General features: G+C 35.8%; 1 protein-coding gene across 2 annotated transcripts in view; it reads left to right on the top strand.

Annotated features, from left to right (window-relative positions):
• Window positions 1-21,645, top strand: part of BubR1 (Bub1-related kinase) — a 73,979-nt gene extending 52,334 nt beyond the window's left edge. For both annotated transcript variants that reach the window (XM_067087079.1, XM_067087080.1), the window contains exons 19-26: window positions 846-965; window positions 1,232-1,363; window positions 1,687-1,836; window positions 5,715-5,873; window positions 11,587-11,789; window positions 11,919-12,192; window positions 14,324-14,496; window positions 21,109-21,645. In XM_067087079.1, the coding sequence (XP_066943180.1) occupies window positions 846-965; window positions 1,232-1,363; window positions 1,687-1,836; window positions 5,715-5,873; window positions 11,587-11,789; window positions 11,919-12,192; window positions 14,324-14,496; window positions 21,109-21,286 (1,389 nt within the window). In that variant the 3' untranslated portion in view covers window positions 21,287-21,645. The remainder of the gene's footprint in view (window positions 1-845; window positions 966-1,231; window positions 1,364-1,686; window positions 1,837-5,714; window positions 5,874-11,586; window positions 11,790-11,918; window positions 12,193-14,323; window positions 14,497-21,108) is intronic.
• Window positions 21,646-25,789: the final 4,144 nt, after the last annotated feature.

The following is a 25,789-nucleotide window of genomic DNA, read 5'->3' as shown; positions in this document are numbered from 1 at the left end:
TTGTGGAATCCGAACCACATATAGCGAGAAGTGATTTTCTATCACCAGAAATAAATTTCTCTAACTCTTCATTAGCCGGCAGAGAGAAATTAATTTTTGGAGAGATTAAAGTTCACACAGTATGGGCTCACAGCATAACATTTATGGAAATACAACAAATTGTTTGATAAGGTACCTAGTTTGTTGGAGATTGCAATCCACTTTTCCTCAGCTTAGCTTGAGAATGTTAACAAACAGGTACCTGAATTCAAGTTATAATTTTGTTAGAAAAATTTTTAATATGATTTTTTAACTTGAATTTTATAAAGTAGGGGATCTGCTTCAAATCATTCAGAGGAATTTACGTTATATCTGCCTCTTGAAGCTTTCTGTGTAAGGCATATCAATTATTATTATTATTATACAATTGTTTGTAAATAATCTGAGGCCACTGAGTCTCATTTCTAGACATGTTGATTTCAGAGAGGAATTTATATCTTTAACTGCAGTTTTCTGTACACTGAATGTCAGTTATTTTTGTTTGGTTTAACAAGACTTTTGAGTCCAATTTCTTGACTAGTATAGGATCTCCAAAGGATTTAATCTTGTACAATTGGTGATATTTAGTGCAAGATAAAGTTAACAAATTTGGACAGCTCAATAGGAAAAAACAAAGATAATGACAGGAAAGTAAAAGTGGAAAGCAGTGGAGCTGGTTAAAAGGGAAGATGCAAAGAATTAGTTTGATCTACAGTGTGCCATGTAAGGCACACAATGTGGTTCTCCAGGCGCTATCCAGTGCAGGAAATTATTTTTAGCTTCAGTGACACTTGAAATATTCAAGTAGCTTATTTCTCAATTTTCAGTCGGTGCTGGAAACTGGAACCACCATGCAGACTGGAGATTTCACAAAGTCTGGATACCTTGCTGACAAGTCAAGAGGTGAAAGTATTGCTGAAACCAAGCATAAAAATGCAACATCTCAGGTATAGACATAATAGACAATTTCAGTTAATTTTTAAATAGTATAGCAGTCAATGTTCGCAACTGATAATTAACCTATTTATTTGAAAAAGTGTTCTCAGTTCAAAAGGGTAGTGCAGTTACAAGTTGTGTGATATGCATTGTTTAGGTTGTTATGCCTCTTTCATTGAAAATTATATTGCACTTTCTTGTTCATTGTTGTATTGATTGCGAGGGGTATGCATTGGCTCATATTTGTATTCTTAAGATAATAACCTATTTTCCTCAGAACAACGTAGTGGCTGAGGAGGAAGAAGACACTTTTGATCCTCACAAAGCTGCAATAATGTTAATGGAGATGGACAGAGCGTCGGTGCCGTCATCTCCCAAAGCAGCGTCTAAGGGGGTTCCTGTCACTAGGGTATGTCTTCTTCTTCCCTTCCTTCCTTCCTTCCTTCCTTCCTTCCTTACACGAGGGAGCTCAGAAACTAGTACCCAGCCTAACATCTCCTTACCTTTGGATTTTCACCTTAAGTCTGAGACAAATTTTTTATGAATATTTTTGAAAAGCATCGTAAGATCGGATTAACTTATGTTGAGACCACCTTAACTCGGGGACTGCCTGTATATGGATTATAATGCGCTTAATGTTTCTATAGAGTGAGATTATTGGTATGGGGCATCAAGGTAAAAGTATTATTTTTGCAAGTATTTGTTCACTGAAGAAGTTTCTTTTTATTTCAGGTATCAGAGGATAATTTTCCTGAGAAGATAAACCCATTTTGTAAAGAACTGATAGGAGAGCTGTTGAGCAACTTAAATGAAAAAGTGGAGACCCGTGGAGGATATGTGCAAATGGATGGAAAAGTACCATTAATCAAGCCAAACATGCAGGTAAATTTTCTTTTTCATCTGTTTATACAAATTACTTTTAACTGCAAAAGGCTCCCATTTTTCCAAGAAGTGAATTGTTTTGGTTTTATATCAAGTCCATCCACGTAAAAAAACTGGAAGGATAGGATTTCCTGGAAAGTTTTTAGTTCTCTGATAGTGTTAATTCAAAATTAGGCAAATGATCATAAATTTCTTACTTATCCAGGTGAAATTTTTTTGTAGCATTTTACAGTCATACCCTGAACTTACGCGAGGTTAGGTTCCAGAACCCCTCGTGCAAGGCAAGTTTTCGCGTAAGTTTGGCATGGTCTCAAAAAATGCTAATAAATGCTTATTTCTAAAGTTTAAACACTAAATATGCCCCTAATCATGCTCCCAAATTATTAGGCTAACTTTTAAAATGAAATTAAAGTTACTGTAATTTCATTTAAAAGTTAGCTTAATACATTACCCTTAAAAAAAGAAATAAATGGTTGACATAAAATAGAGAGTTGGAAGAGAATTTCTGTCTCTCTCCCCTTCAGACCGATCTATTTTTAGAAGTCTTCTCAACCTCTTTTTAATAAATTCTTTATTTTACATCTCTTTCTCGTTGTTCTGAAATGCTTTTTCATGAACAAACAGTGTTTTTTATTTGGAGACTAATACAACTCCTAGTTATTATGTCTGTTTTAGAATGTATTTGCCACACTAGCGCATTTACACTTCGTAGACAGTACAGGTAAAATTAGATAAAGATGCACAGAGAAAAAATAAGTTGTAAAAATGTGTGAGTGCTAACTATGAATGAGAGAGAGAGTGATAAGGGTTGTCCTTACTTAAGAGAGTGAAATTATTTATCAGTTATTATGGAGAGAGAATAACACACAAGAGAGAGGGAGAGAGAGATATTGTCCTTACTTGAAATATCAAGTTAAATTATATATGAATCGTTGCAGAGACAGAGAGAATAACATAAGAGATAAGTTATTCTTACGTTAGATATCAAAAGAAGGAAATTCAGTATTAAACTATATTTTAAATAAAATTAAAGTTACTGTAATTTCATTTAAAAGTTGGCTTAATACATTACCCTTAAAAAAGAAATAAATGGTTGACATAAAAATATAGGGTACTGTGAAGCTTAGTATACTATTTCTCTCTCTCCCCATTCCACCAATCTATTTTTGGAAGTGTTCTCAACCTCGTTTTTACAAGCTTCTTTATTCTGTCTCTTTCTCTTTGTTCTGAAGTGCTCTATGTCTCTATGTTTTAAAAAGGTACATTTACAGTTTGAAGATGGTACAGATAAAATTAGATCAATTTAAGATTATCTGCTGTACAGTTAAAGACATACAGAGAAACAGTAATACGTAGGTTGTTCTAACTACGAACGAGAGAGAGAGCGATAACAGTTGTCCTTACTTGAGTGAAATTTTTTTTTAATTATTACGGACAGAGAGAGAGAATTTCTAGGAAACCTTTTCCCCACTAACCAACAACACTCCCTTCTTGTCATGTTAAACTGACTTGTCTGACATTGCCTTCGAGCTTCGAACAGAAGATGAGGGAAAGTTTTTTTTTTTTATTATACATATCACATATGAATTTTATAATTACAGATTATTATTATTATTTGAAAATTAATACTTATTATTAGGTAAAAAAATTTGTTTATACAAAACAAATATATACATATACCATAAAAATTCTCTCATCTCAGTAAAAGAGAGAGAGAGAAATTATTACTTTTATTATTTAATGTTATTTAATTTACACATAAAAGCTTGAAAATTTATAAATTACAAAAAAAAAAATTAAACATAAACACTTTTGCAGGGTTTCTCAGTATTCGCATTGTTCGCGTGTTTGTGAAAAACTTGTGTGTGACAGTTAGGTTCCAATGAAAAGTTTGCATGTCTGTGAATTTGCACAACTTGAATTGAGCAAGTTCGGGGTATTACTGTATAAGAACAGTTTTAGTGTTTTTGACCTGGTCATGAAATAAAAACGACCAGATCATAATCAGCAATTTGTTTTAAAAAATGAAAAAGGTATAAGCTAAAAAAGAATACCAAAAGATGTGAGCTAAACTATTATCAGGTGTTCCACCCACTTGCATCTTGTCTCCCCAAGAGTTTGCTCTGATTCCCATTGATTGACTTCATGTGCTGTGATAATTTTGTGTGAGGTTTGGTGCAGATTTACTTTTTATGATAGAAGCTGGTTTTGGTGTTAATGTGAAACTTATTATATTAAGTTAAAAAAAAGTCTGAATGAATGATTATATTAAGTTAAAAAAAATAAGTCTAAATGAATGATTTTTCCCATGCTAGAACATCAGACCAAACTTTTGTCAGTCAAATGAATTCAGGTGATGAATTTTAAGTAGCTGATAAATTTCTTCCATTTGTTTTAAAAATGAATAAAATATATAATATACACAGTATAACTGTGGCCTGTTGCTGCCTTGATTATTTTCCATAGATTTACTGTTCATGGAAAGATACTAAAGTTAGTGTTTTGAGTTTGAATGGTTATGTTTTATTTTATTGTACTGTAGTTTGTTCAGATAAGGAAAAGATAAAGTAAATGCATTATTTACTTAAATTGAAATAGATATACAGTAAATGGTTTTTGCATTGTGCAAAGCTATAGTAAATTACATTTCCAGTAATACTTGCATTTTTACTAATGCTTACTGAAGCTTTAGAAAACATTAATTTGTAGAGATCTTAACTTAAGGAGAAAAGAGCAAGAAATATTGCTAGTATGGGTGTTGGTGTGTATTATGAAAATATGCATGAAAACACCGTGATAAGTATATGCGTATATAATTTAGTTGATAAATCCTGATGAAACAAGAATATGTATTAAAAATGTAATATTCAATATATAAACAGTTATATATGTCCTGCTTAGCACATTGGACCAAGTGCATATAGCAAACATCTTATGATGTGACCTTAGTCTCTTTGTTTGTGTATATAATAGAAATTTTTAAGAAATTGTATGCCAAAGTGGCATCAAAGTCTCAGTGTTTGGATTTTGGGTAATTTGACTTTGAGGTTTGATTGTAAGCTTGATCAGCACATTATCACCATGGATGTGATTAAGACTAGTTAGTGGGCTTAGGGTGCATTATTGTCGTGTTCGGATTTTCCCAGTAATTGTAGTAAGTCATACATGAAGTAAAAAGTGTCTGTACCAGAAGTAGTTCAGAGACTTGTGCTTAACTCACGCAGTCAATACTCTATGAATTTTACAAGTCATAAGAAAAGCCCTAGACCTAGGCCCAGACCAGATGGGAATTAAGGTTACAAAATGCTCAAGAGAGAGGAGAGAACTTGTCACATTTGATGCCGGAAAAGGAAGAGCTTACTTGAAAATTTTAATGTTTATGATAAAGTTAATCTGAGTCAGTGGTAATGGCATATCTTCATAGTAATCCTAAGAGTTATTTGGGATAGTCCCTTTGGCCAAAGGCCCATATCGTTTGTAACTTGAAATATTTTCCTGGTTCTTTTTCCATTAAAATTCCAATATATATACTATTGTAATGTAGAATTCATCCCTCATTTTACCAGTTTCATGATCAAACTGCCTAATAATATTATTAATCACTACTACATCGATATTTACATATTTGATTTTGATGATAGAAAACAGTAAAACTAATTGTGCATACAGAGTCAAGGAAACTAATAAAATGCCAAAAAATAATTGATGCTCAAATGATGAGAGACAAAAATTTGGTTCAGTGGTCATCCTTTACTCAAACAAGTGGATCAACTAAATATAACTGTGATCTAAGTGGTGCGCAAGCCATTGTAACAAAAAAAAAAAAAAAAAACTTACATACTTGTAGCTGCGTATTGTACCTCTCATTCTTATTTCAGCTGACCTTGGGGAAGGAAATGTTTTATGTTCGCCGTTTGCGAGGTGAAGGAGCATATGCTAAAGTCTTCCAAGCTGCAACACTTGACCCTCTTAATGTAACAGTTTTTCCTACTGATGTTGATGGTAAAGATGAAGATGATGATGATGATGAACATCAGGTGAGGATGCTAGTGTAGCTATTTATTGCATGATAACCTCTCAGTCTAATCCATATAGGATTATTTCATGCATTTCTTGGAACTGTCTGATGTATTGTGGTCATAAGACCTTTTTCAATTGTGTTCCTACCAGCAGATTTCAGTATTATACAGTCTCTCTTTCACTAGTATATTTTCTTATATGAATGCAGTTTTTTCCTACCTTACATGCATAATTCATTTATATAAAAGTTTGCTAAGCAAAATTTTGTAATTACTATTAATTTGAAGGAAGAAATTCATGATGGTTCCTTGGCTCTTGAAAATAAGCCAGAATCATAGTTTGGGTACCGTAAAAATACCTAATACTACCATGAAAAGCTAGTAATAAATGTAAGTGATTAATTAAAATATACTTTGTAGATTAGTAACAGTAAGTTTTACAACTGAACTTGTCATAATAGTGAAGGCAGTGAACATACTGGAAGTGTTAATCAGGGTGGTGGCAGTAGAGGGCTCCTGGATGGAATGATTTTGAGAAGTGTTTAGAATGTTGCTAGGAGAGGCAGTAGTACATTAGGGTTGATTCATGTATGGTGTACAGAAAAATATGGGGTAGGATTGCCTTTTGGAATTAATGATAACTTCTTACCCATTGAGAAGTATAGCTGATGCTTATAAAATGAAAGGATGTTTGATTGCAATCTCAACTTCTTACCCATTGAGAAGTATAGCTAAATCCTTACAAAATGAAAGGATGTTTGATTGCGGTCTCACAGAGTTACTCTTCTAGAGTAATTTGTGACTGCAGTACTCTGCATCCTCTAGGTTAGATTTAAACTAAATAGCCTTCAGAGTTAGTTATACTTTGTAAGCATTATAAAATGGGTGCATTTACATTCAAAGCAAATCCTTTATTTTCCCTTCCTTTAATTTCATCAGTTTGAGACTAAGACTTCAAGAAAATCTTCATCCTCCTCTTCAAGTCTAACATTGTCTAAACAACAGATTTATTGAGAATTCCATTGATAATAATTTTAATTGACATTGTAAGCCTATTTACATTTGAAAGGACCATATTTTATGCTTCCATATTTCTTGCAAATGTTATATTTTTGCATTTTATCAACAATTTGCAATGAAACATTGTTTTGCATGTTGTAGCCCCTGATTGTTGCTCATATGTATTGTTTGCTAGACTGCAACAGGGAAGTTGTATTTGGCAAAGGAATGCATGTTAAGGCTTTTTTTTATTGATTCTGTTTGATAGTGATTGGGGAAATATAATTCACCATATACTTTGTGGGTGCCACTTGAATATTTCAGCCACCAAGGTGTGAACAAAAGATGAGAAGCATAGTCTTGTGTGCACCCTCAAGTGCACTTAGTTTTTGGATTAAGGTGTAAGGAATAGCTTCAAAACATAATAAGCTCTAGCATAAACAGTTCCTTTGATATTTTATTCCCCTTAATGTGCTTTTCCCTTTTAGAAATAAAAGCTGTAATTGGCATTTATCCCTATACTACCATCAAAAGAATTCGACAAGTTTTCTGGGAAACTGCACTGCAGCAGCCTTAGTGTAGGGAAAATAAACCTTTCAACTTACTTAGGATATACAGTTTTTTACATTTCATAAAATGGTCAAACCACCCATGCTTAACTTGAAATTTTGCCTTTTCAGAATTTTTGTCACTCTCGTCCATGGTATTGTGTGTCAGTTTTTTTCAACAAACTAAGATCTGTCTCTTTAACAATAAGGTAACTTATTCCATAGGAATGCCACTTTTCATATTTACAAGGGGTCACTACATTTCCCATCTTTTCTTTTGGATGTAATGAGAGAGAGTTTGGGTACTAGCCATCTCCACCCTGATTTCCCCTTCTCTCAAATTCTCGCTGTGGAGGCTGGTCCTTTTGTTCCTACGGGAATACAAACAAATGCCTTTTAAGTGGAGAATGTCTTTCATGTGTAGCTGAACTGGTGAATGAGTGTAATTACAAGCTTAGCTGTATAGTGATGCTAGTGAGTGAATGGGTGTACTAACACATGCTATCTAATGCTTCTCTTTATATTTTGACTGTATTGTGAAGTGCTACCACTCTTACCTCTCGCTTGGATGGATGTATCTGAGTGTACATTCCTTTGTTTCTTTGCTCTTTATGCTTGATTTTTATTTGTCCATTTTTGTTATTGCATCAGTTGTCATGTTTTTCTCATGGAAAGTAAATAAGCAAGGTAAATTTGAGGGTCGTGGGTGAGCATGTGATCACTTCATATCTCCTACCTCTGTAGACCCACATAAATTTTGTTCTCATTGACAAGGTAAGGTCTATGTCAGTCTTTCCCTTTGTGATGACAATGCAGATTGGTCTTCTCAGTGGGAAAAAGGAAGGGCTAGGCATCTGCATTTTTCATTGTGAGTTTTACAATTGAGGTGAAATCAGTGGATTAGGCTGGATCCATTCTTCTGTCATTTTCTGTCCCCTTACCACTCCCCGAGAGCTTATTACTAGCCAACCAAGACATTGTATTATAAACTCTTAATATCCCTTAAGGATATAAGAGATCCTCATATGAAAATAAAGGGAGACCCAAGACTTTCATCATGTATTATAAAGTTGCCTTCAGGGTACTAAACAGTTCTAAGAATACAGCTTATAAAAGATGGCAATATGGGATCATAGATAATAGTAAAAACAAGTTATGCTACTTGAGTATGCATGTAACATTGTTCAAAGCAAAATGCCCATACTAGAAATATACAATACTACTGCCATTGCTTACTTGTTGAATCAAGAAGGAATACTGTCTGGCTGTCAAGATCTGTATTCTGATGAGAGGAGAACCACTTCTCCTTAGTGCCAAGGTTTATTCCAGGAGATGCAACCTGTTGGTGAACAGTTAAGAATGGTTTCTTCACTTGGTCATTGCTTGCATTCTGGTGGGTAGAGGAGATTCTCTTGCTGGGTTCATTCATCATGTTAGTGAATTCCACACCACCACATGGCTTTTCACTGCCAGACCGAGCAGGTCAGGCAGTGGAACCTATGCTCCAGGCCTGGGACAGCCTGGATTTTTATGCCTTTTCCTCCTTTTTTACTTGTAAGGAAGGTCCTGATGAAGTTCGGTCTTCAGCAAACTCGTGGATGACTTTTCATTTTGTCCTTTTAGCTGCAGGAGTGGTTTCTGGACCTTGTAGATCTTTTCATAGACAATTTCAGTGTTTTTCCTACTTGAATGGCACTTTGGAATTAGCCTCACTTGCACAATTTTCATTCATCTAAAGGCTCCTCCTCTTCATGCACGGAGGTTATCGTGCATAATTTGTAAGAGGGTTGCTTTTTGAAATCACATGAGCAGTTATCACTATCCTTTGCAGTTTTACCACTTCTCTTTACAAGGAAAATAGGCATTGTTACTTAGAGCAACAAAATAGGTACTTTTCCAATTGAATCTTCTGTTCCTGAACTAGCAGACTTGTTCCTGAACTAGCAGGTTTAGGGATTGGTAGGAACATTTCTTAGCTGTTTCATCATTTTGCCCAGTTGATTCATCTGGCAACTACTTAACTTCCTAGTTGAAACTGTGGTATTGTTTATCCTCAACCAGGTCCCCTTGCAGATTCCTATTTACTGAATTTGACCCTCAGGACTGTTTCTTTGAGACTGTTGATTTTACCTTGGCATTTCAGATAAAAGTGGTCTTCTCTGTCCATTAAGGAATATCTCCTGTGGAATCAAGATAAAGATTGTAGTTTCAAGTTTTCTTGACTTTGATGGCTTTTAATTTCAATCTGGAGACATGCCATCCCTTGAGCAGGCCTTTGATATTATTGGAACACCTTTTCAAGATTTACAAGTTGTTCCCCATAAGTTTTTTGTTTATATGTTGAGGGCCAGTCACTTCATCAATGCAGAAAATAAAATAATGACTAACTTATAAAACTAACATACAATAAGTTGCAGCAAGTCATGTTTTATCCATTTGGAAGGATGTAGGCCAATCCTTTTCATAACCTTCATCCATTGCGTATCTGGCACACATGGAGGTATGGGTGTCCTGAAGTACTACTGGCTGTCACACCTAATTGGCTTGGTGAATATCCTGTCTAAGACAGTATACCAAGATGTTTAGGTTTAACTACAGTATTGTGAAATTCTTGACAAAAGTACATGGGAAGATCATGGGACATGAGGTAGTTGATAAGAGAATGTCCAGAGGTTGGTATTAAGAGTGGGAGGGCAAGATGAAAACCAGTAGGAAAGCTGAGAAAATACTGGATATAATAGGAAACTTGGACCAAATGAGACTTCAGACAAAAAATCTGCAAGATAAAAGGGAATGAAGAGAAATCATTACATTTCCAGCCTTGTAAAGGGAGAGTGACATAAAGACATTAAAATGATCTGTATAAAGATTTAGCAAGGTTTTATTCTTCAAGAGGATAGAATAGTTAGTACTTGTGGATCAACTGAACAAAGGCGTATCATCACGACTTGCATCAGTGTCTTCATGTCTTTAGACTTGCATTGATCAGTGACTGTACTGTATTCGTGTGACTAGACTTGCATTGGTCAAGTTTTAAGTAGAGAATTAGGTGAACAAGGTTATATTTTTGTTTATCAGAGGGACACTTTAGGTACCATAAGATTAATTTTCAAATTTCATTTTTGTTTCGAAAGGGTTAATTTATGACTTAGGGTTTGACGCTATTATTTCAATTAGGTATTTGAAGGAAATTGTTAAGACTGGTTTACAGTTTTTTCTGAGAATAGAATATCTTATATGGAGTTTATGTAGTCTGTAAGCTCGACTTCGATGTGGTGAACAGGATATGTACGGTAATAAGAAACAGGATATATTGATAATTCAACACATTTGTTTGTATGGTTCAGGCTGGGGATATTGCTAAATTTCCCAATCCATTCTGCTACTTGAGAAAATTTATAAGAAGTTGCTACAATTTTGGTTTTAGTGGTCCTCAATAGAAACCAGGGGCTCTCCTTTTGTTATCTCAATAGCTGGCTGAGGGACAGTGTGTTCCAAAAGTTGAGGAAGCAGGGGTGGTATATGAAAGGGAATGGCAAAATTTGCCACACTGTAGGAAATGTTCTGATTCTCTTTTGAAGAGGCAGAGTTAATATTACATTTATGACTGATGAATTGGTGGTTCAGTATACGGCAATACTGACTATTGGTTGTCTTGCTGATTGAGATTATTGGTATGTCAGAACAGCCCTCTTGGGACCCTGAGTGACCTGTTCAAGTCATCAGTTAGTTCCCTCTCTGAGAAGAGTATTTCATAACATTATAAGTGAGAGTGTCTTTGCTTAAAGATGTTGTAAGCACCAATATAGTGACTGGCAGTAAAGGCAGAACAACTGATAAAAAATGATAACCTGAAGGTTATCGAACTTAGATTATGCAGTTATAATAATTTTGGAGAAGAGAAGAATACATACACTAAATGAAACTACTCATGCTATAGTTATGCTGCTCACTGAGAAAGTAGGTCATCTCTCTTGAGTAACATTTCTGAATGATATTGTAAATTCTTTATGGGTCATCTCTATTAAGATAGCAGTTTATATTTGAGCATATTTGGCAATAGAATTTTCTCATATTATATATTTATTATTTTCTTGGTACCATACTTTGAAAACATGTAATTTTACATTGAAAATAGGTTTGGTTGATTTTATTAATTATAAAAAGACCATTTTTTATTACAGATGATTTTGAAACTTCAAAAGCCATCATGGCCATGGGAGTTTTATATATGTCATGAACTGCGGAGTCGGTTAAAAGCCCAGGAATATAAAACAGATGTATTAGATTCGATGATGAGAGTCAATCGTGGATACTTCTTTACTAATGGCTCCATATTAGTAAATGAATATCACAAGCATGGCACCTTACTAGACGTTGTTAATCGGTCAGTAGTAACTTATTATTTTATTGATTGTTGTGATGCATATTACTGAATATTTGTAATGTCTGTATTCTTATCTATGGTTGTTTACAAATGTTTTTTGTCTACATATGTCATAATTATTTTTGGCAGGTACAAGCTTTCAAGAAGTACCTTACCTGAAGGAATAGTGATTCTGTTCATGATTGAAGTAATGTCAGTTGTTGAAGCCCTTCATAGCTGTAATATAATCCATGCAGACATTAAGCCTGACAATTTCATGATCAGGGGTATGCCAAAGATCAATTGTACAGCAAGCACACCCAAAGATGTTTTTGAACAGTGTCCATCTTCACTGAAACTTATAGACTTTGGAAGAAGTATTGACATGCAATTGTTGCCAGAAGGATCAACATTTACAGAAGTGGTAAGAAACTAATTTTAATAAAGTGAACTAATAGCATATCACAAGGAAACATACCACAAGGAAACATACAAGCCAATAATGATGTATTTAGACCTTGAGTTTAGATCAGTTTAAAATTCTTACCATGCACATAGCCACCACTACAGACATCATTTGTAGCTTGTAAGTTTCTACAGAAATTGTTAAAATAAATAAATAAACATTGACAGACAACATAAACATACAAGAGGTGCATACATATTTATACATTTCTTGTATCATCCATCATTGCATTCACCTTTAATACCCACAGTGTTTGGCTTCATAACTTCACTTTCATAATTCTTTCAATGATTGGGATATATATAGCAGATATCCCTATTACATTAAATTATATTTGTTTACTTTTTGTAAGTATATTTCCTTTTCTCATGAAGGTGACTGAACGGACAGCCACTTTAGTTGAAAGTGTTAGGTTTGGAGAATGGCAAATAAAAATACCATGGTATTCTGGAACTATTTTTTTTTTTATTCATTTTTATCCAATATTAATATAACAAGTAAATTTAAATCAAAGCTGATAAGAAAAACTATCTTTGATAACTATAATAGGGGTTTTAGAAAATACCACCAGCATTATTGTTTTACCTTAGAAATTACAGTTTACTTCAGGATCACAAGAATGATGTCATGTTTTCTTAAATGAAGTATTCATTTATATTTTCCTAGTATTGTCATAAAGAGTGAAGGGTAGAGTTGGTTGGCACTTATTGTTGATGATTGTGCACGGAGTGGGGTTTGAGTACAGATTTTTTTTCTCTCTCTCTCTCTCCAGTTTATATAATAGTTAATTTAACCAAGTATTCCTAGCATTTGCTTTTATATAGCATGGATGATAACCACAGCAAGACTTTAAGGAGTCAGTCAGTTATGGTTCCAGTTTTAAGTTGTTCTATAACAGTATATTGCAAGTAAGTTTGTGGTATTAATGCTTCTAATCTTAATGGTTTGTGGGTTGAGCAGGTAGGTAGATAGATGGTTAGTTAGTATGCTCTTGGTGTGCTCAGCACACAGAAATTGAAATTTCTTGTTTTGTAACTTCTTGAAATTTTTTATTATCTTTTTCTTGCAGATGCATTTAAATTACAAGTTAATCACATTAGGCATCCATTAGAAAAATGGTTTTCTCTGTATATTTTCTAACCAGAAATTTAAAGCTATTTCCATTTTCACTGAACTGATATCCCTCACTACAAACAAAACTACTGTAATGTAGTTGTTGGGATGCAAGCAAAGGGAGCAGGAATTTATTTCTCTCTTCACCATTCCCCAAATGGACCATTTGCTCTTGTTGAATAGGATGGAGGAAACAGAGATGAGTCATAGATCCAAGATGGCAGCTATTAGAACAAAATTTATTGTCAAATATTGCAAATTCTTGAGTTTATATATATATATATATATATATATATATATATATATATATATATATATATATATATATATATATTATGTGTGTGTACATATATATATATATATAGATATATATATATATATATATATATATATATATATATATATATATATATATATATATACAGTCAACCCCGTGATTCGCATGGACTCACGCATTGCATGGTTTCTCTGTGGAACATATCTAGCCATTATTTGCGGAAAATTCGCCCATTCGCTGTATTTTTCACTGAGAAATATTCACTAATTATTGTATTTTCATATAATTTTCATGAATAAATGCACTTTTTGTGATAAAGCTATTAAAATACTGAGGTATATGCATTTTTACAGGGGTTTTCTGTGTTTAAACTATCAAAATGGGCAGTTCTAAGTGTTTTTAGAGGGGTTTTAAGTATTCGCGGATTTTAGCTATTTGTGGGGGGTGTGGGACGCATCCCCCTCGAATACGGGGGTTCACTGTATATATATATACACTTAACACTAATGAAACGGTAATTTGTCACTTGAGTGTTGGTGGGTTATATACCCTGTGTTCTTACGTAATTAATGTTCATACCATTATTTCTGTTATGTTAAAAGTTAGAAAATATATCCAGATAGATGTTACTAAGAGTACTGTAAAAAAAAAAAAAAATTCACTTTGCTTTCGTTAACTTTTTTTTAATATCTAATCCAGGTAACAACAGAAGGCTTCACATGTTGTGAAATGAGGGAAGGAAAACCTTGGACGTATGAGACAGACTATTATGGGGTAGCTGCTATTGCTTATTGCTTCCTGTTTGGTTCGTATATGGATGTCAAGAAAAATTCAAATGGAAAATGGGAACTAAAACAAGGCACAATGAAAAGGTGAGAACCCCTGTATACTGTGTTTGCTTAATTGCTTATAATTTTTTTTTTTTTTTTTTTTTTTTTTTTTTTTGAGGATCCTATTTCATGCGATCATGGTGTGTTCTTTTGTAAAGCCTTCATACCAGGCATGGTTAGCAAGAAAACAGGTTATGACTTAGGAAAAACCTATTTTTGGTAGTCACTGTTGAGTCCTCAAGTTGTCTTCCATGGTCTACCAGAGCTCCATGGTGACCAAACTAATATCAAAGAATTCTCTTGCAGTTGGTCTCTTTGGCCAAGTATTGTGTCGTAATGATTAACATTACAGTATAACATGTGATGGAGTATATAATGGACTCAAAGACAAGAGGGCACTTTCCCTTATCTTCAGCGAAGCTGAATCCAGCTTTTCCAACGTCAAAAGAACCTGCAAGGAAGATATAAAATTGCTGTGTAGCTGATCACCCCCTTGCTACCTGATGATCCTCCCAACCTGTCAACAAGGCATCTGTGTACATTGTCACTCATACAGATGGAGGAGTCGGGGTGACCTGTTTCGCCAGAGATTCCTTCCGCATCTAAGGCCGATGTATCTCCCCAACTCTTGATTCTTTGATGAGGTCAGTTTTGCATCTTTTTTTTCTTGCATGCGATAGCCAGAATTTGTTAACATTTTTAGTTGCAATCTAATTATTGGATCTATTACTGATGAGAACTGCAGCAGGCCTATTATGCATTCTGATTACCATCTGGAAACTCTGGGTTGTGCAAGGAACCTTTTGAGAACTTGCCTTATTCTGTTTTGAGTATGACGGGGAGAGACAACAGGCCATGAAGAGTATCCCAACAGTCCCAGCTACTGAAAGTGTCTGCTGGGCGCGAGGCAGGACGTTTTCAAGTACAGTGTATTATAAAACCTTTTGACTGTACTGTAGTCTGTTGACCATTGCTCTTAGGTTTTTCAAGCACTCTTTCCCTGTGGGCCCCCAGATCTTTTTGTTTGAGTTCTTGAAAAAATACAGTTGCTAATTTTGTAAAATATTCTTTAGGCAATGTTTAGCCCAAAGGGCATGACTTTGAATCTGTACGCATCTTTTCCTATCCAGAACCTTAGGAAGGGGCGGAAGGGAACAGCTATAGGATGTGCCAGTATGCATCTTTCAGATCTATACAAACTAAGTCCCTTTTGGAATGATTCAATGTACTTAGGCAGTGGTAATTATCCGAAACTTTTGGCAAACAATGTGCTTTTTCAGTGTTGATTGGTTGAGGATCACTCTTCTTTTGGAGGAATCCTTTTTGAGGACACTGAAGAGACGTACGTAGTGGCGAATATACGCATGTTTCTATATAGGCCCCATTAACAGGGACTTTCTGCACATATAAATAATGCTGTCCCCACAGGGAAAACTTCCATTGTCTGTGATGTCATCGAAGCCAACCCCCAACCAAAACCAATATAATTCCTCTTGGTATCTGCCTCCTCCTCTGCCTTTGCCTTTGATAGACATTCCAGGTGTTGTTTTTCCTTTTTCCCCCCCTATAAGGTTGGTTTTGGACCTTGTGAAAAAGGGATGTCCTTGCTAATGTTGTCCATTTAGGGAATTGGCCCTTTTGACCACCTACCTGTTTTTTTAGGAAAACTTTTGGGGGTGATTTTTGATCAAAGAGCCTTTTTTGTGGTTGGGTAAAGGGAAATTTTGGGCTCGTTTCTTGAATTCCCCTTTCCCCAGAAGAGTGTACACTGTACACTGTACAATTCTGTTGGCGGGCATGCTCGTTGAGTTGAGCCACAACAGACTCTTCAAAAGTCCTTACAGAAAGGGTTAGAATGTAATAATGCAGTGACATTGGAGAGTGATTTGATGGACCTCTCCAATGCTTCCATTCGTGCTTTTATGTGCCATTCTAGGAAGTCACAAGGTGCTTCCCATCAGTTCTCATATAGACTTTGGCCTCAACAGCAAAAATTATCCTGGGATCGTCTGGAAGCCTTTAGATGGCAACTTCCAGCAAGGTGGTAGAGGTTATAATACTAAGGAGTCGGAGCCTAGCATAAAATTCTGACGAGGCTGTCCCTTCTGAGAGTCTTCTCATAGGGGTCTCGAACTGCTGAGTAGCTATATCTAAAGGGAGCTTTTTCCTTTCAGAAGGGAGTTGCAGCATTGCTCATTCCTTGGTGGAATTTCCCAAAACTGGGATGACTGTGGCAGATGCTTCACATGATTAATAATTTTGAAAGTAAAGGGACAGAAGGCTGGGGCTACTTGGTGAGCAACTTAGGTCTTATTCAAAATGGAGGTAGGGATCCATTTTCTCTGACCTGGTAAAGGGTGATTTGTCCATTCCTTGGTGGAATTTCCCAAAACTGGGATAACCATGGTAGATGATTTTAATTCTGCCATTGTGTCTTGTTTTTAGTCACTACAAATTCTAAAAATCTGTCTTCACATGATTAATATTTTTGAAAGTGAAGGGACAGAAGGCTGGGGCTACTTACTGTGTTCAAAGTGGAAGTAGAGATCCATTTTTCACTGACCTGGTAAAGGGTGATTTCTATAGCTTTTAATGCTATAGGCACAGGTAAGAAAACCGTTTTTGTTGGTGGTGTCTCCGTGGCTGGTGAAATGGTACCAGTTGCCATTTAGTTACATACTTGCCATCGGGAGAAGTGCACATCAAGGCATCTTGCCAAGGATTATCAGTATCGTCAGGGGTGAGCATTGGAGCCCCTATTATGTTTTGAGCTGAAGGTCTGTATTCTGAACTGACCCTTTTGTTATTTCCAGTCAGAATTCTAACATCAGACCTTGTTTGGGCAGCATTTTTATCTACACTCACTTTTTGGTTACAGGATGTAGTACTTTTACACTTCGGGAGTACATGACTGACTTGCTTTTCTTTTCAGAATCATGCTTCATGTCCCTTATATATTGCCGTTCTGTGGCAAGGGCATCTTTGATGGTACTCAATTTCCTTACGGAACTGATTAAATGCCACAAACTCTTTATCCCTTTTGGGGGAGCTTGCGCAATCTAACTGAGCTTCAGTAACGAACTTTAACTGCCTGTTAATCAAGGGGCAGAAGTCCTGGGCAAGTTGCTATACCCTTCCAAAAAGGTAGTCATTTCAGTCTGAGTAAGGTGGATCCCAGGATCCCTTTTGGGGGAAAGATCCTATTCAGCAACAATAGCTGCATGGGGAATAGAATTCCTTCTGGAAGGTTTCTCCCATGGCTAGCTAAAATTTGTGTCCCTGAGCCTTCTGGGTTCAGCAGGGCCATTTCAGTGGCAATGTCCACTTCATATTTTTTAATAAGAATGTCAAATCCATGTAAAGGGTCCTCTACTTCCTCTGTGTGGTTAACCTGGGAGGTATTGGGGATTGATGTTACTGCTTTTTGGCCCAAACATTGACGTTGTTCAGAGAATAGGGTTAAATATCTGCTGCCGGAAAGATATAATCTCCCCCTTCCTCACCCCTGCTGAGCCCTAGGACCCATTGAGACAGCTTAAAAGGAGCTGTTTCATCCTTAAAACTCGCTGCCAGGGGCATACTACAAATCTCACCCCCATCTAGCGACCAAGCAGATTTTCCTTGTTTTTTTACAAGGACTATGCTCATGGCAGGTGGTATGGGCCGTACCCACTGGCAAAAAGTGAACCGAGCAATTTGCCACGGAACACATGAACTGAGGATCCTGCCTAATGGCGGCCCTGTAGCGATGTAAAGCAAGTTGTTATTAGAAGCTAGTTAGTATTAATTGTTTTTAAGTGTGGGACACTTCTGTAGTTTCTCATATAGTTTCCATATTACAGGTTAACTTGATTACAAGTGTACAGTTGTAATACATGTAATTAAGTATCTACGTTAAGTTAAACCCTCTAAGGTTTGGGTTAGTTTTCATACCTGTATATGGCTGTATTACTTATACACTGTTAGTCCTTTCGTAATGGCCAAGTGAAATTTTTCATTCCAATTGTCATGCCATTCAGACTAACTGCTATGAACTAATTTGTTTAACTAACCCAAACTACTGTTTTACATAGCTTAAGATAATGCTTCTAGTATAATCTACGTTAAGCTAAGAACAGGGGATTTCTTAGAAGGTTCTTGCTTAACCTATTCTAGGCTTATTTACAACTTAATGATATAAACTACTGTATACAGAAAATAATTCTCTTATAATCTGGTTTTCTGTTTTATGTGGCCAAGACTACCCTTTTATCTGATATTCGGCTTTCGATGTTTTAGGCTAATAGTAGGATATTCCTTAAAAAGGGGTTCATACTTAATCTGGTTAGGCTACTGCCTGTTCTAGATTAATATCACCTTTAAGGATATAGGCTACATAAGACCCTACTAGCACGTAGCCTTACAGATATGCTACCGAGTCGTAAAAAACTAGGTTATTTTATTGAGCCTAGGATACTGTTCATATATAATCCTAGGCTTATTTGTTCTTTCTTAACCTAGTATAGGGTATTGCCTAATCCAGATTATTATAGATCACTCTTAAATGCATAGGCTAGGCTATATAAAAACAGAAAACTTGCTAATATGTAACCTTCTAGTTAGTCTACTATTATTTGTCTAACCCAGGTTGTTGTTTATATCCAATCCTATGCTATTTGGTCTTCTATATAAATTAGTAATCACTAATGTGTAACCTTATAGCCAGGCTTTAACTTACTTTAATCCAGGCTACTGCCTAATCTGGATTATTTAATTCACACTTAAGTGTATGGGTTACATAAAACACAATTAGTATGTAGCCTTAAGGTTAGGTTACCATCTCATTCAGCACAGATTACTATTTCATCTAGTCCTAGGTTACATGGTCTAGGCTAACAATTTAGTCCAAAAATGGGATGTTTCGTAAAAAGTTATCACTTAACTGGATATAAGGTAATGCCTAGGCTAGTCCTGGATTATTTAGCTCATGCTGAAGTGCACAGGCTTATTTAAAAAAGGAAAAAATTTATACTAATATGTAGCCTTATTGTTTGGCTATCGACTTATTTTGCCCAGATATTGTTATTATCTGATCCTAGGGTCCTCAGTCTAAGCTAGGCCACTTAGGATACATAATCCAAGGACATGGCTACAGACAACATCCACATTAATCTAGTCTAAATTATTCTCACTTACTGCCTAGATTATTGTAGACATCATATAATCTGAAAGGATCTTCTATATTGATAAGAAGTTGTGGAACAGTGGAACATTTCTTTTAGTTAAAATATTTACTGTAGTTAGAATTTAAAACAATTTTCGCTTTACAAAACTAGGTAGGCTAGCAGTCAGCGAGCTGGGTTCCGACTTTAACACAAATTATCAATAACAAAAGTTGAAAACTAGAACTTTTAACTGGAAGTTAATATTAAGCACTTATCTTGCTATTTTTGATGTTTCCATGATCCTTGATAATGAAAATGGAGAAAAAAGTCAATTTTTTTCGGAGCACTGGTAACAACTTGAACCGTTTGCTATAGACCATACAGAGATAATGGCTCCTTGGGCTTTTAATGGCCCGGTTGTAAACAAGAGGGCGGATGCGCATGCGCAATAGTCACTTCTCTTTCTTGCAGGTTCTTCTGATGTTAGAAAAACTGGGTTCAGCTTCCAGTTACATACTCCATCACGTGTTACAATGTTAACCATTATGACACAATACCTGGCCAAAAAGACCAACTAGAAGAGAATTCTTTGATATTGGTTTGGTCACCATGGAGGTCTGGTAGACCATGAAAAAAGCAACTACGTTATCAAAAATGTCCTGTTGTAATCTGGCCCTCTAACAAATATTCCATGTTGAAGTTTTGGTTCACTTTCACTTCATGTTCCTGCCTCTCCAGCTCTTATAGGACTACTGTATTGTATATTTTGGTAATCCTCCAGGCAGCCAAAGGGAATCTAGTTTCCCATACCTGAAGAACAATGTCTTCTGCAGGACTACAGAATTGTCATTTGGACAAGTTGTACTGTCTTATTTGGCTTTTTGTCCTTTGTTAGCCTGGTTCTGTGTACAATCTCCAGGAGCCAACCTCTTATTGTTTTTTAAGCTCAGTTGCAGCATGCAGATACTTTAACGTTCTCTACACTTAAAATTCTCAATTACAGTTACACTAAGCTGTATTCAGTCATGAAATCAAATTGCAATCATTTAGTATTCACTTGAAGAGTCACAACATACTGAAGGGTGTAAAATTCTTAGGAAGCACCTTATACACAAGTATTGAAAGAGTAATCTATCCACACTATGAACACACACTTCTTACTCATTTACAGATACCTAAGCCATATGTAAGATAAGATCTTTACATTGTCATGCATCCCACTCAGCTGAAGAAACCAGTTTACTGAACTCTTTAAAGATTAGGCAGTTATTTTTTTTTTTCTTATGAAAATGTTAAAATCAAGTGAAAATTGTTTATGCAAAAAGTCACAAATCAAACTATTGTATGCTCACTGCTAAGTGAAGTTAGTTGCTGGTACAGTTCTGTGTAAGATATAAAATCTGCAGAATAAAGAAACATTGTTTCAATCAGTGGATTTATTGGTGTTTGGTCTTTTACATAAACAAGTTATTAGAGGATATGTTTTATATTTCCATTTAATTTTTTCCAGGTATTGGAGGAGGGACATGTGGCAGTCATTTTTTTCCACTCTTCTTAATTCTCCATCTCCAGATTCACTGAGCAAACTGAAGGAAGACTTTATGAGAAACTTTGTTGAGTTGAGCAGAGAAAAGAGTTTCAGTTCAAAATTAACAGATTTACAAAACATTTTAGCTCAAAAACTTTAGTTTTATACTAGTGTGTACTTCCATGTATTCCAGTACTATATTGAAATATTTTTAACCAGTATTAATTTTTTGCCCAATCAAATTTTTATTATTGGTAAGTGCATGCAGATATAACCATCTTCGTGTGCCTATCTTTTTTCTGATTATGGTGTACTCTTTTTATAGACTGTAGGATAGTTTCAAGTTTTTGGTGTCATATTTTGAGATGCATAAACCTTGTAATGTTGGTTTATGGTACTGTACTTTTATTCTTGAAGTGATTATTTCATGTACCTGCTTATGATGCTCCTTGATGTAACGTAATATTAGCTAAACCAAGACTATTTTATATACCAAAAATAAAGTTTGTATAATTTTTATTTTTCGTCTTTATTCACCACTGTGATAAGTGGATTAAAGTGCTCAATTATCTGATTTTTCAAGTCATAGAAAACTAAAAGTTTTCACAATATTTTTGTTTGCTTTGTTAGTCTTTAATAGGATATTCATTAATATAAAGAAACTTTAAATTGTGAATTAAAATACATTTTAACTCCCTCACCTACTCATGATGTCGGAAACATCCAATAACATTAAACCCTCTACTTGATGATGCTTTGACATGTCATTAAAAAAAAAAAAAGTAAATGAAATACTGTTTTTCATATCATCTGCACATTCTTAGTTCTTGTGTATAGATGGATGATGAAAGCTCAAGTGCGAAGGCTAGTGAATGAGCTTACATCTTACAGGAGACTACAGTCTTGCTCAGTCATGTCACAGTCATGAAAGGGTAAGCATCTCTTCATTTCTGGAAAAGTGCTACAGTATATCTGTGTTGTTTTTTACTGGATTTTGTTCATTTTTTCATATATCCTTTATTGCAGGTGTCACTGGAATTTCATATTTATCATGGGGTGTTTCACACTGAGACAATGCGTTTGGGCTTTTGGCACCATATTTGAATAAGGGATACCTTGTCTTCATGGATAATTTTTATAATTCTGTGGCCCTTTCAGAGGAACTCTTGGAGCTTCTCATCCACACTACTGGCACTTTGCAGCTGACAAGAGGAGCACAAGTTACTGCTAATACTTTCATTGTGTATTGACAGGACAACTGTCTCATCACCATGATTACAAATGTGGATGGTATGGAATCAAAGGAGCACATGAACCACAAACAAGTACAAAGGGAAGGAAGGTCAGTGATGCAAAACATGGGGTCAATAGATATGAAAAGATCAGTTACTTTGGATGTTGCTGTATCTAATCAAGTGTTGCTTCAGAATGCTCATGTACTTTACCTGAAGTATAGCACACATGCCCAGACACTGACTGACTCTACTTGAATTCCACAAGAGGGCACAATATACTCTTCCATTTTGACATCCACAAATACCCTGCTAGTGGCAATGCCCTTTATGCCTCCTCTCTGCCTAAAAATGAGCAGGAGTATTATAGCCCTTCTGGCTAAGATGTAGACCCAGGTTATCCAATTGCATTGGAGGAGGAGGATTGTCATGATGCCAGCATTCTACAGTAAGCACCATTGCCCAAGAACAAGCCAAGGATATTGGATCTGGGTGTCTACAGACGGCATTACCAAGACGTCATTGAAAAGTTGACTCAACCAGGGAGACTGTTTGCTACAAGAGTGGCTAAAGGAAAGTTTATTTTCATCAGTATAGTGAGTGTGAAGTGGCACTTTGTTTGAGGAGGGATTGCGTCAAGAAGTACTATACCCTCCATAAGTACTATCCCGGTTAGTCCTACACAGCACTGTATGTGCTTGCACAAAAAACCAGTGTGTAGATAGTATACTTGATGTAAAATGTATACAATAATTTAATGAAATTCTCTCTCTCTCTTACCCATAAGCAATGTAGAAGCTGCTTATATGGGCTGGAGTTGAAAAACTAGTGAGAAGGATTTAAAAGTCATCGTCCTTTTTTGCCTCCTGTTCCCCTAGGAGGTCATGAAGTGACAAACTGGTAAGGAGAGGCATTGGTGTATGTAGTCTTTCAGAGGTGGCAGAAAGTCATCCGACTCCTGGCCGGGAAGAACCTGGTATGCAACAAAATCTGCTGAAGTACTTGCTTGTGGTTTCGAGCTGAAGGACCTAGTTTGCTCTGACAAAAACAACTACAATCCTGCTTTGTGAAGCCAGGACTAACAACATCACTGAAGCCATGGAAGTCAAATCAAGCTCTCTTCCTCCTTCAGGTTATGGTTCCATGTGTGCGTTACAAGGTATGCATGGTGATGTCCTTCCAAGCATCTTCACAGTCGTGTATGACAGACTTCAGTGAGTACCTCCATTTTTCCAAGCCTTGCTACTTCTGATCCTTGAACACCACCATCCAGGAACTTCCTCCAGTATAGCCATTTTGTTGCAACAACACGTTTGTCCATCGGTTGTATGAGAATGCTCATGGGGCAAAAACATGACCCCAATGTGACGTCCAACCGCCTGGCAATGTCTAGTAATGCCAAGGTCCTATGTCTGATGACAAATAACCTCCTTACAAAATCCTCATCAGTGCAAGCATAGTTCAACTACAAAAGGCCAAGTCAAACAGCTAAAGAAGAGGAAGGTAAAGCCAGCCTAGCTACTTTGGGCTAGAACCACCACATACTATGTGCAAGTTATGAGGGAGCAACCTTAGTAGTTGCTGCCTGATGCCACCCAACCCATGACAAGGGAAAAGGAGGGTGGGGACCACTCAGGAGAAAATATTTCAAAATTAATTCTATAGAGTGGTGTTATTTAAACTAGAGTAAATATCATAGGATTGTATTAATATACAGAAACATATACAAAATATTCACAGAAACAGCACCAATAAGGGAATGGATAGATACATCCTTGTTAATAATACAAAACCTGCTTCTCCATGTAATTAACCTTGGGAAAAATGTGACAAACCCTTATGTTTCAGAAGAAAAGACAATGAAAAAATGACCAAGCATACTGAAGTCTCTTTGACACAAAAATAGCTATCTTCATACACATCTGAGTTCCCTTACATAAGGCCAGAAAACCTTGGAAGCATTAAGTAGACAGGTATTTTAGAACAGTTAACAAGATTTTAATAATATAGTTCTATAAATTTTTTCATAAATTTATTTATGAAAGACTAGTATGGCATATTGCTTTTAAGAATTGCAGTTGAAGTTATAAATAGTAAAGTTACTGAGCAGTATCAAGTTTATATTATAATTACCTTTAACCCATTAGCCACATGCAACAAATTAGTGTTTCTTCTGCAGTAACTTTAAGCCTAAGTACGACTGTGCTTACGACCAGCTCCCAACCACTTGTAACCTGCAAAACCAGCTACCATTTAATTTTTTTTGAGGTGGGCAACCAGTTGTCAACCAGTGAACCATCAATAGGCGCTCAGTCGCCAACCATCAAGTGAATAGTTTGCCGCTGATCAGAGATCAGTAACTAGGCACCCAGCAGTTGAATACTAAGTGCCTACTGGTCAAATACTAGGTGCCCACCAGTTTTAAGTTGGCATTAGTTATTTATTTATTTTTTATTTAATAGTTGCCCATCACCAGTCCTTGTCAATTGTTGATGAGCAACACCGGATGGTGAGTTGAGGCCCATCAGTCACCAGACAGATGGCCACTGCAGCTAAACACAGGTCGATGACCACCACCAACCTGTTTCAACCACTTGGCCATCAGTAGCAATCAGGTGGCCAACCAGGTGATTGCCTACTGGTAGCAGACCAGTTGCCCACTGATGGCAGACCACTTAGTGACCACCACCAACTGCCTTATGACCAAATTGGTCATAAGGAAGTCTGTGACCCATGCAGGTGGTTGGGAGATGGTCATAAGTCCAGTGTGACAAAGGCATTACAGTTTACAAAACTGCCTTTGCATAAACTTTTAATATGTATTTACGGCACCTAGGGATAAAAGTAATTCAAGTTTCCTAAAAGTCAACTCTTTAAGAGTTAATACAAAGTAGTTTATTTATAGAGTAGCATAGTATAATAATAGGATACACAGTTTGAGCTTGCTGAGAATTGCTTTTCAAGACAATGGGGGAGTAGTTTGAGGGAACATGCAAGTTATTGATACCCAGATGAAAAAGTTTGTTGGTATATACAGATGCAAAAATTTTCTTTGCATGATAAAAAAATCCTTTCCATTCCATAACCATCTGCATAACCCACATTACAGTTACACAAAAATACATTCCCGAGGTAAATATGGCATGCTAATAAAAAAAAACTGCCAGAATATGCTACTCAGCACATTTCAATGGCTGATAAACAATACAGGTGATGCCGCCACAAAGACCAATATCTCCAATTTCTGTTCAAACTGACATTTGAATATTACAGGACACAAATGACATTTCACTCAGTTAGGAAAGAATTATTTGTTAAGTATAATACTGAAAACTGTTTATAGGAAAATGTTAAAATGTTTGTATTTAAAAATGTATATATGTTTACATTTAAAAATGTTTAAAGGAAAATTTAAATAATGTATATTTAGG

The sequence above is a fragment of the Macrobrachium rosenbergii genome, chromosome 43 (genome assembly GCF_040412425.1).
Source record: "Macrobrachium rosenbergii isolate ZJJX-2024 chromosome 43, ASM4041242v1, whole genome shotgun sequence".
Taxonomy (NCBI): Eukaryota; Metazoa; Arthropoda; class Malacostraca; order Decapoda; family Palaemonidae; genus Macrobrachium; species Macrobrachium rosenbergii.
Note: the sequence above shows the minus strand (reverse complement) of the source record. Positions and strands in the feature narration are given on the sequence as shown.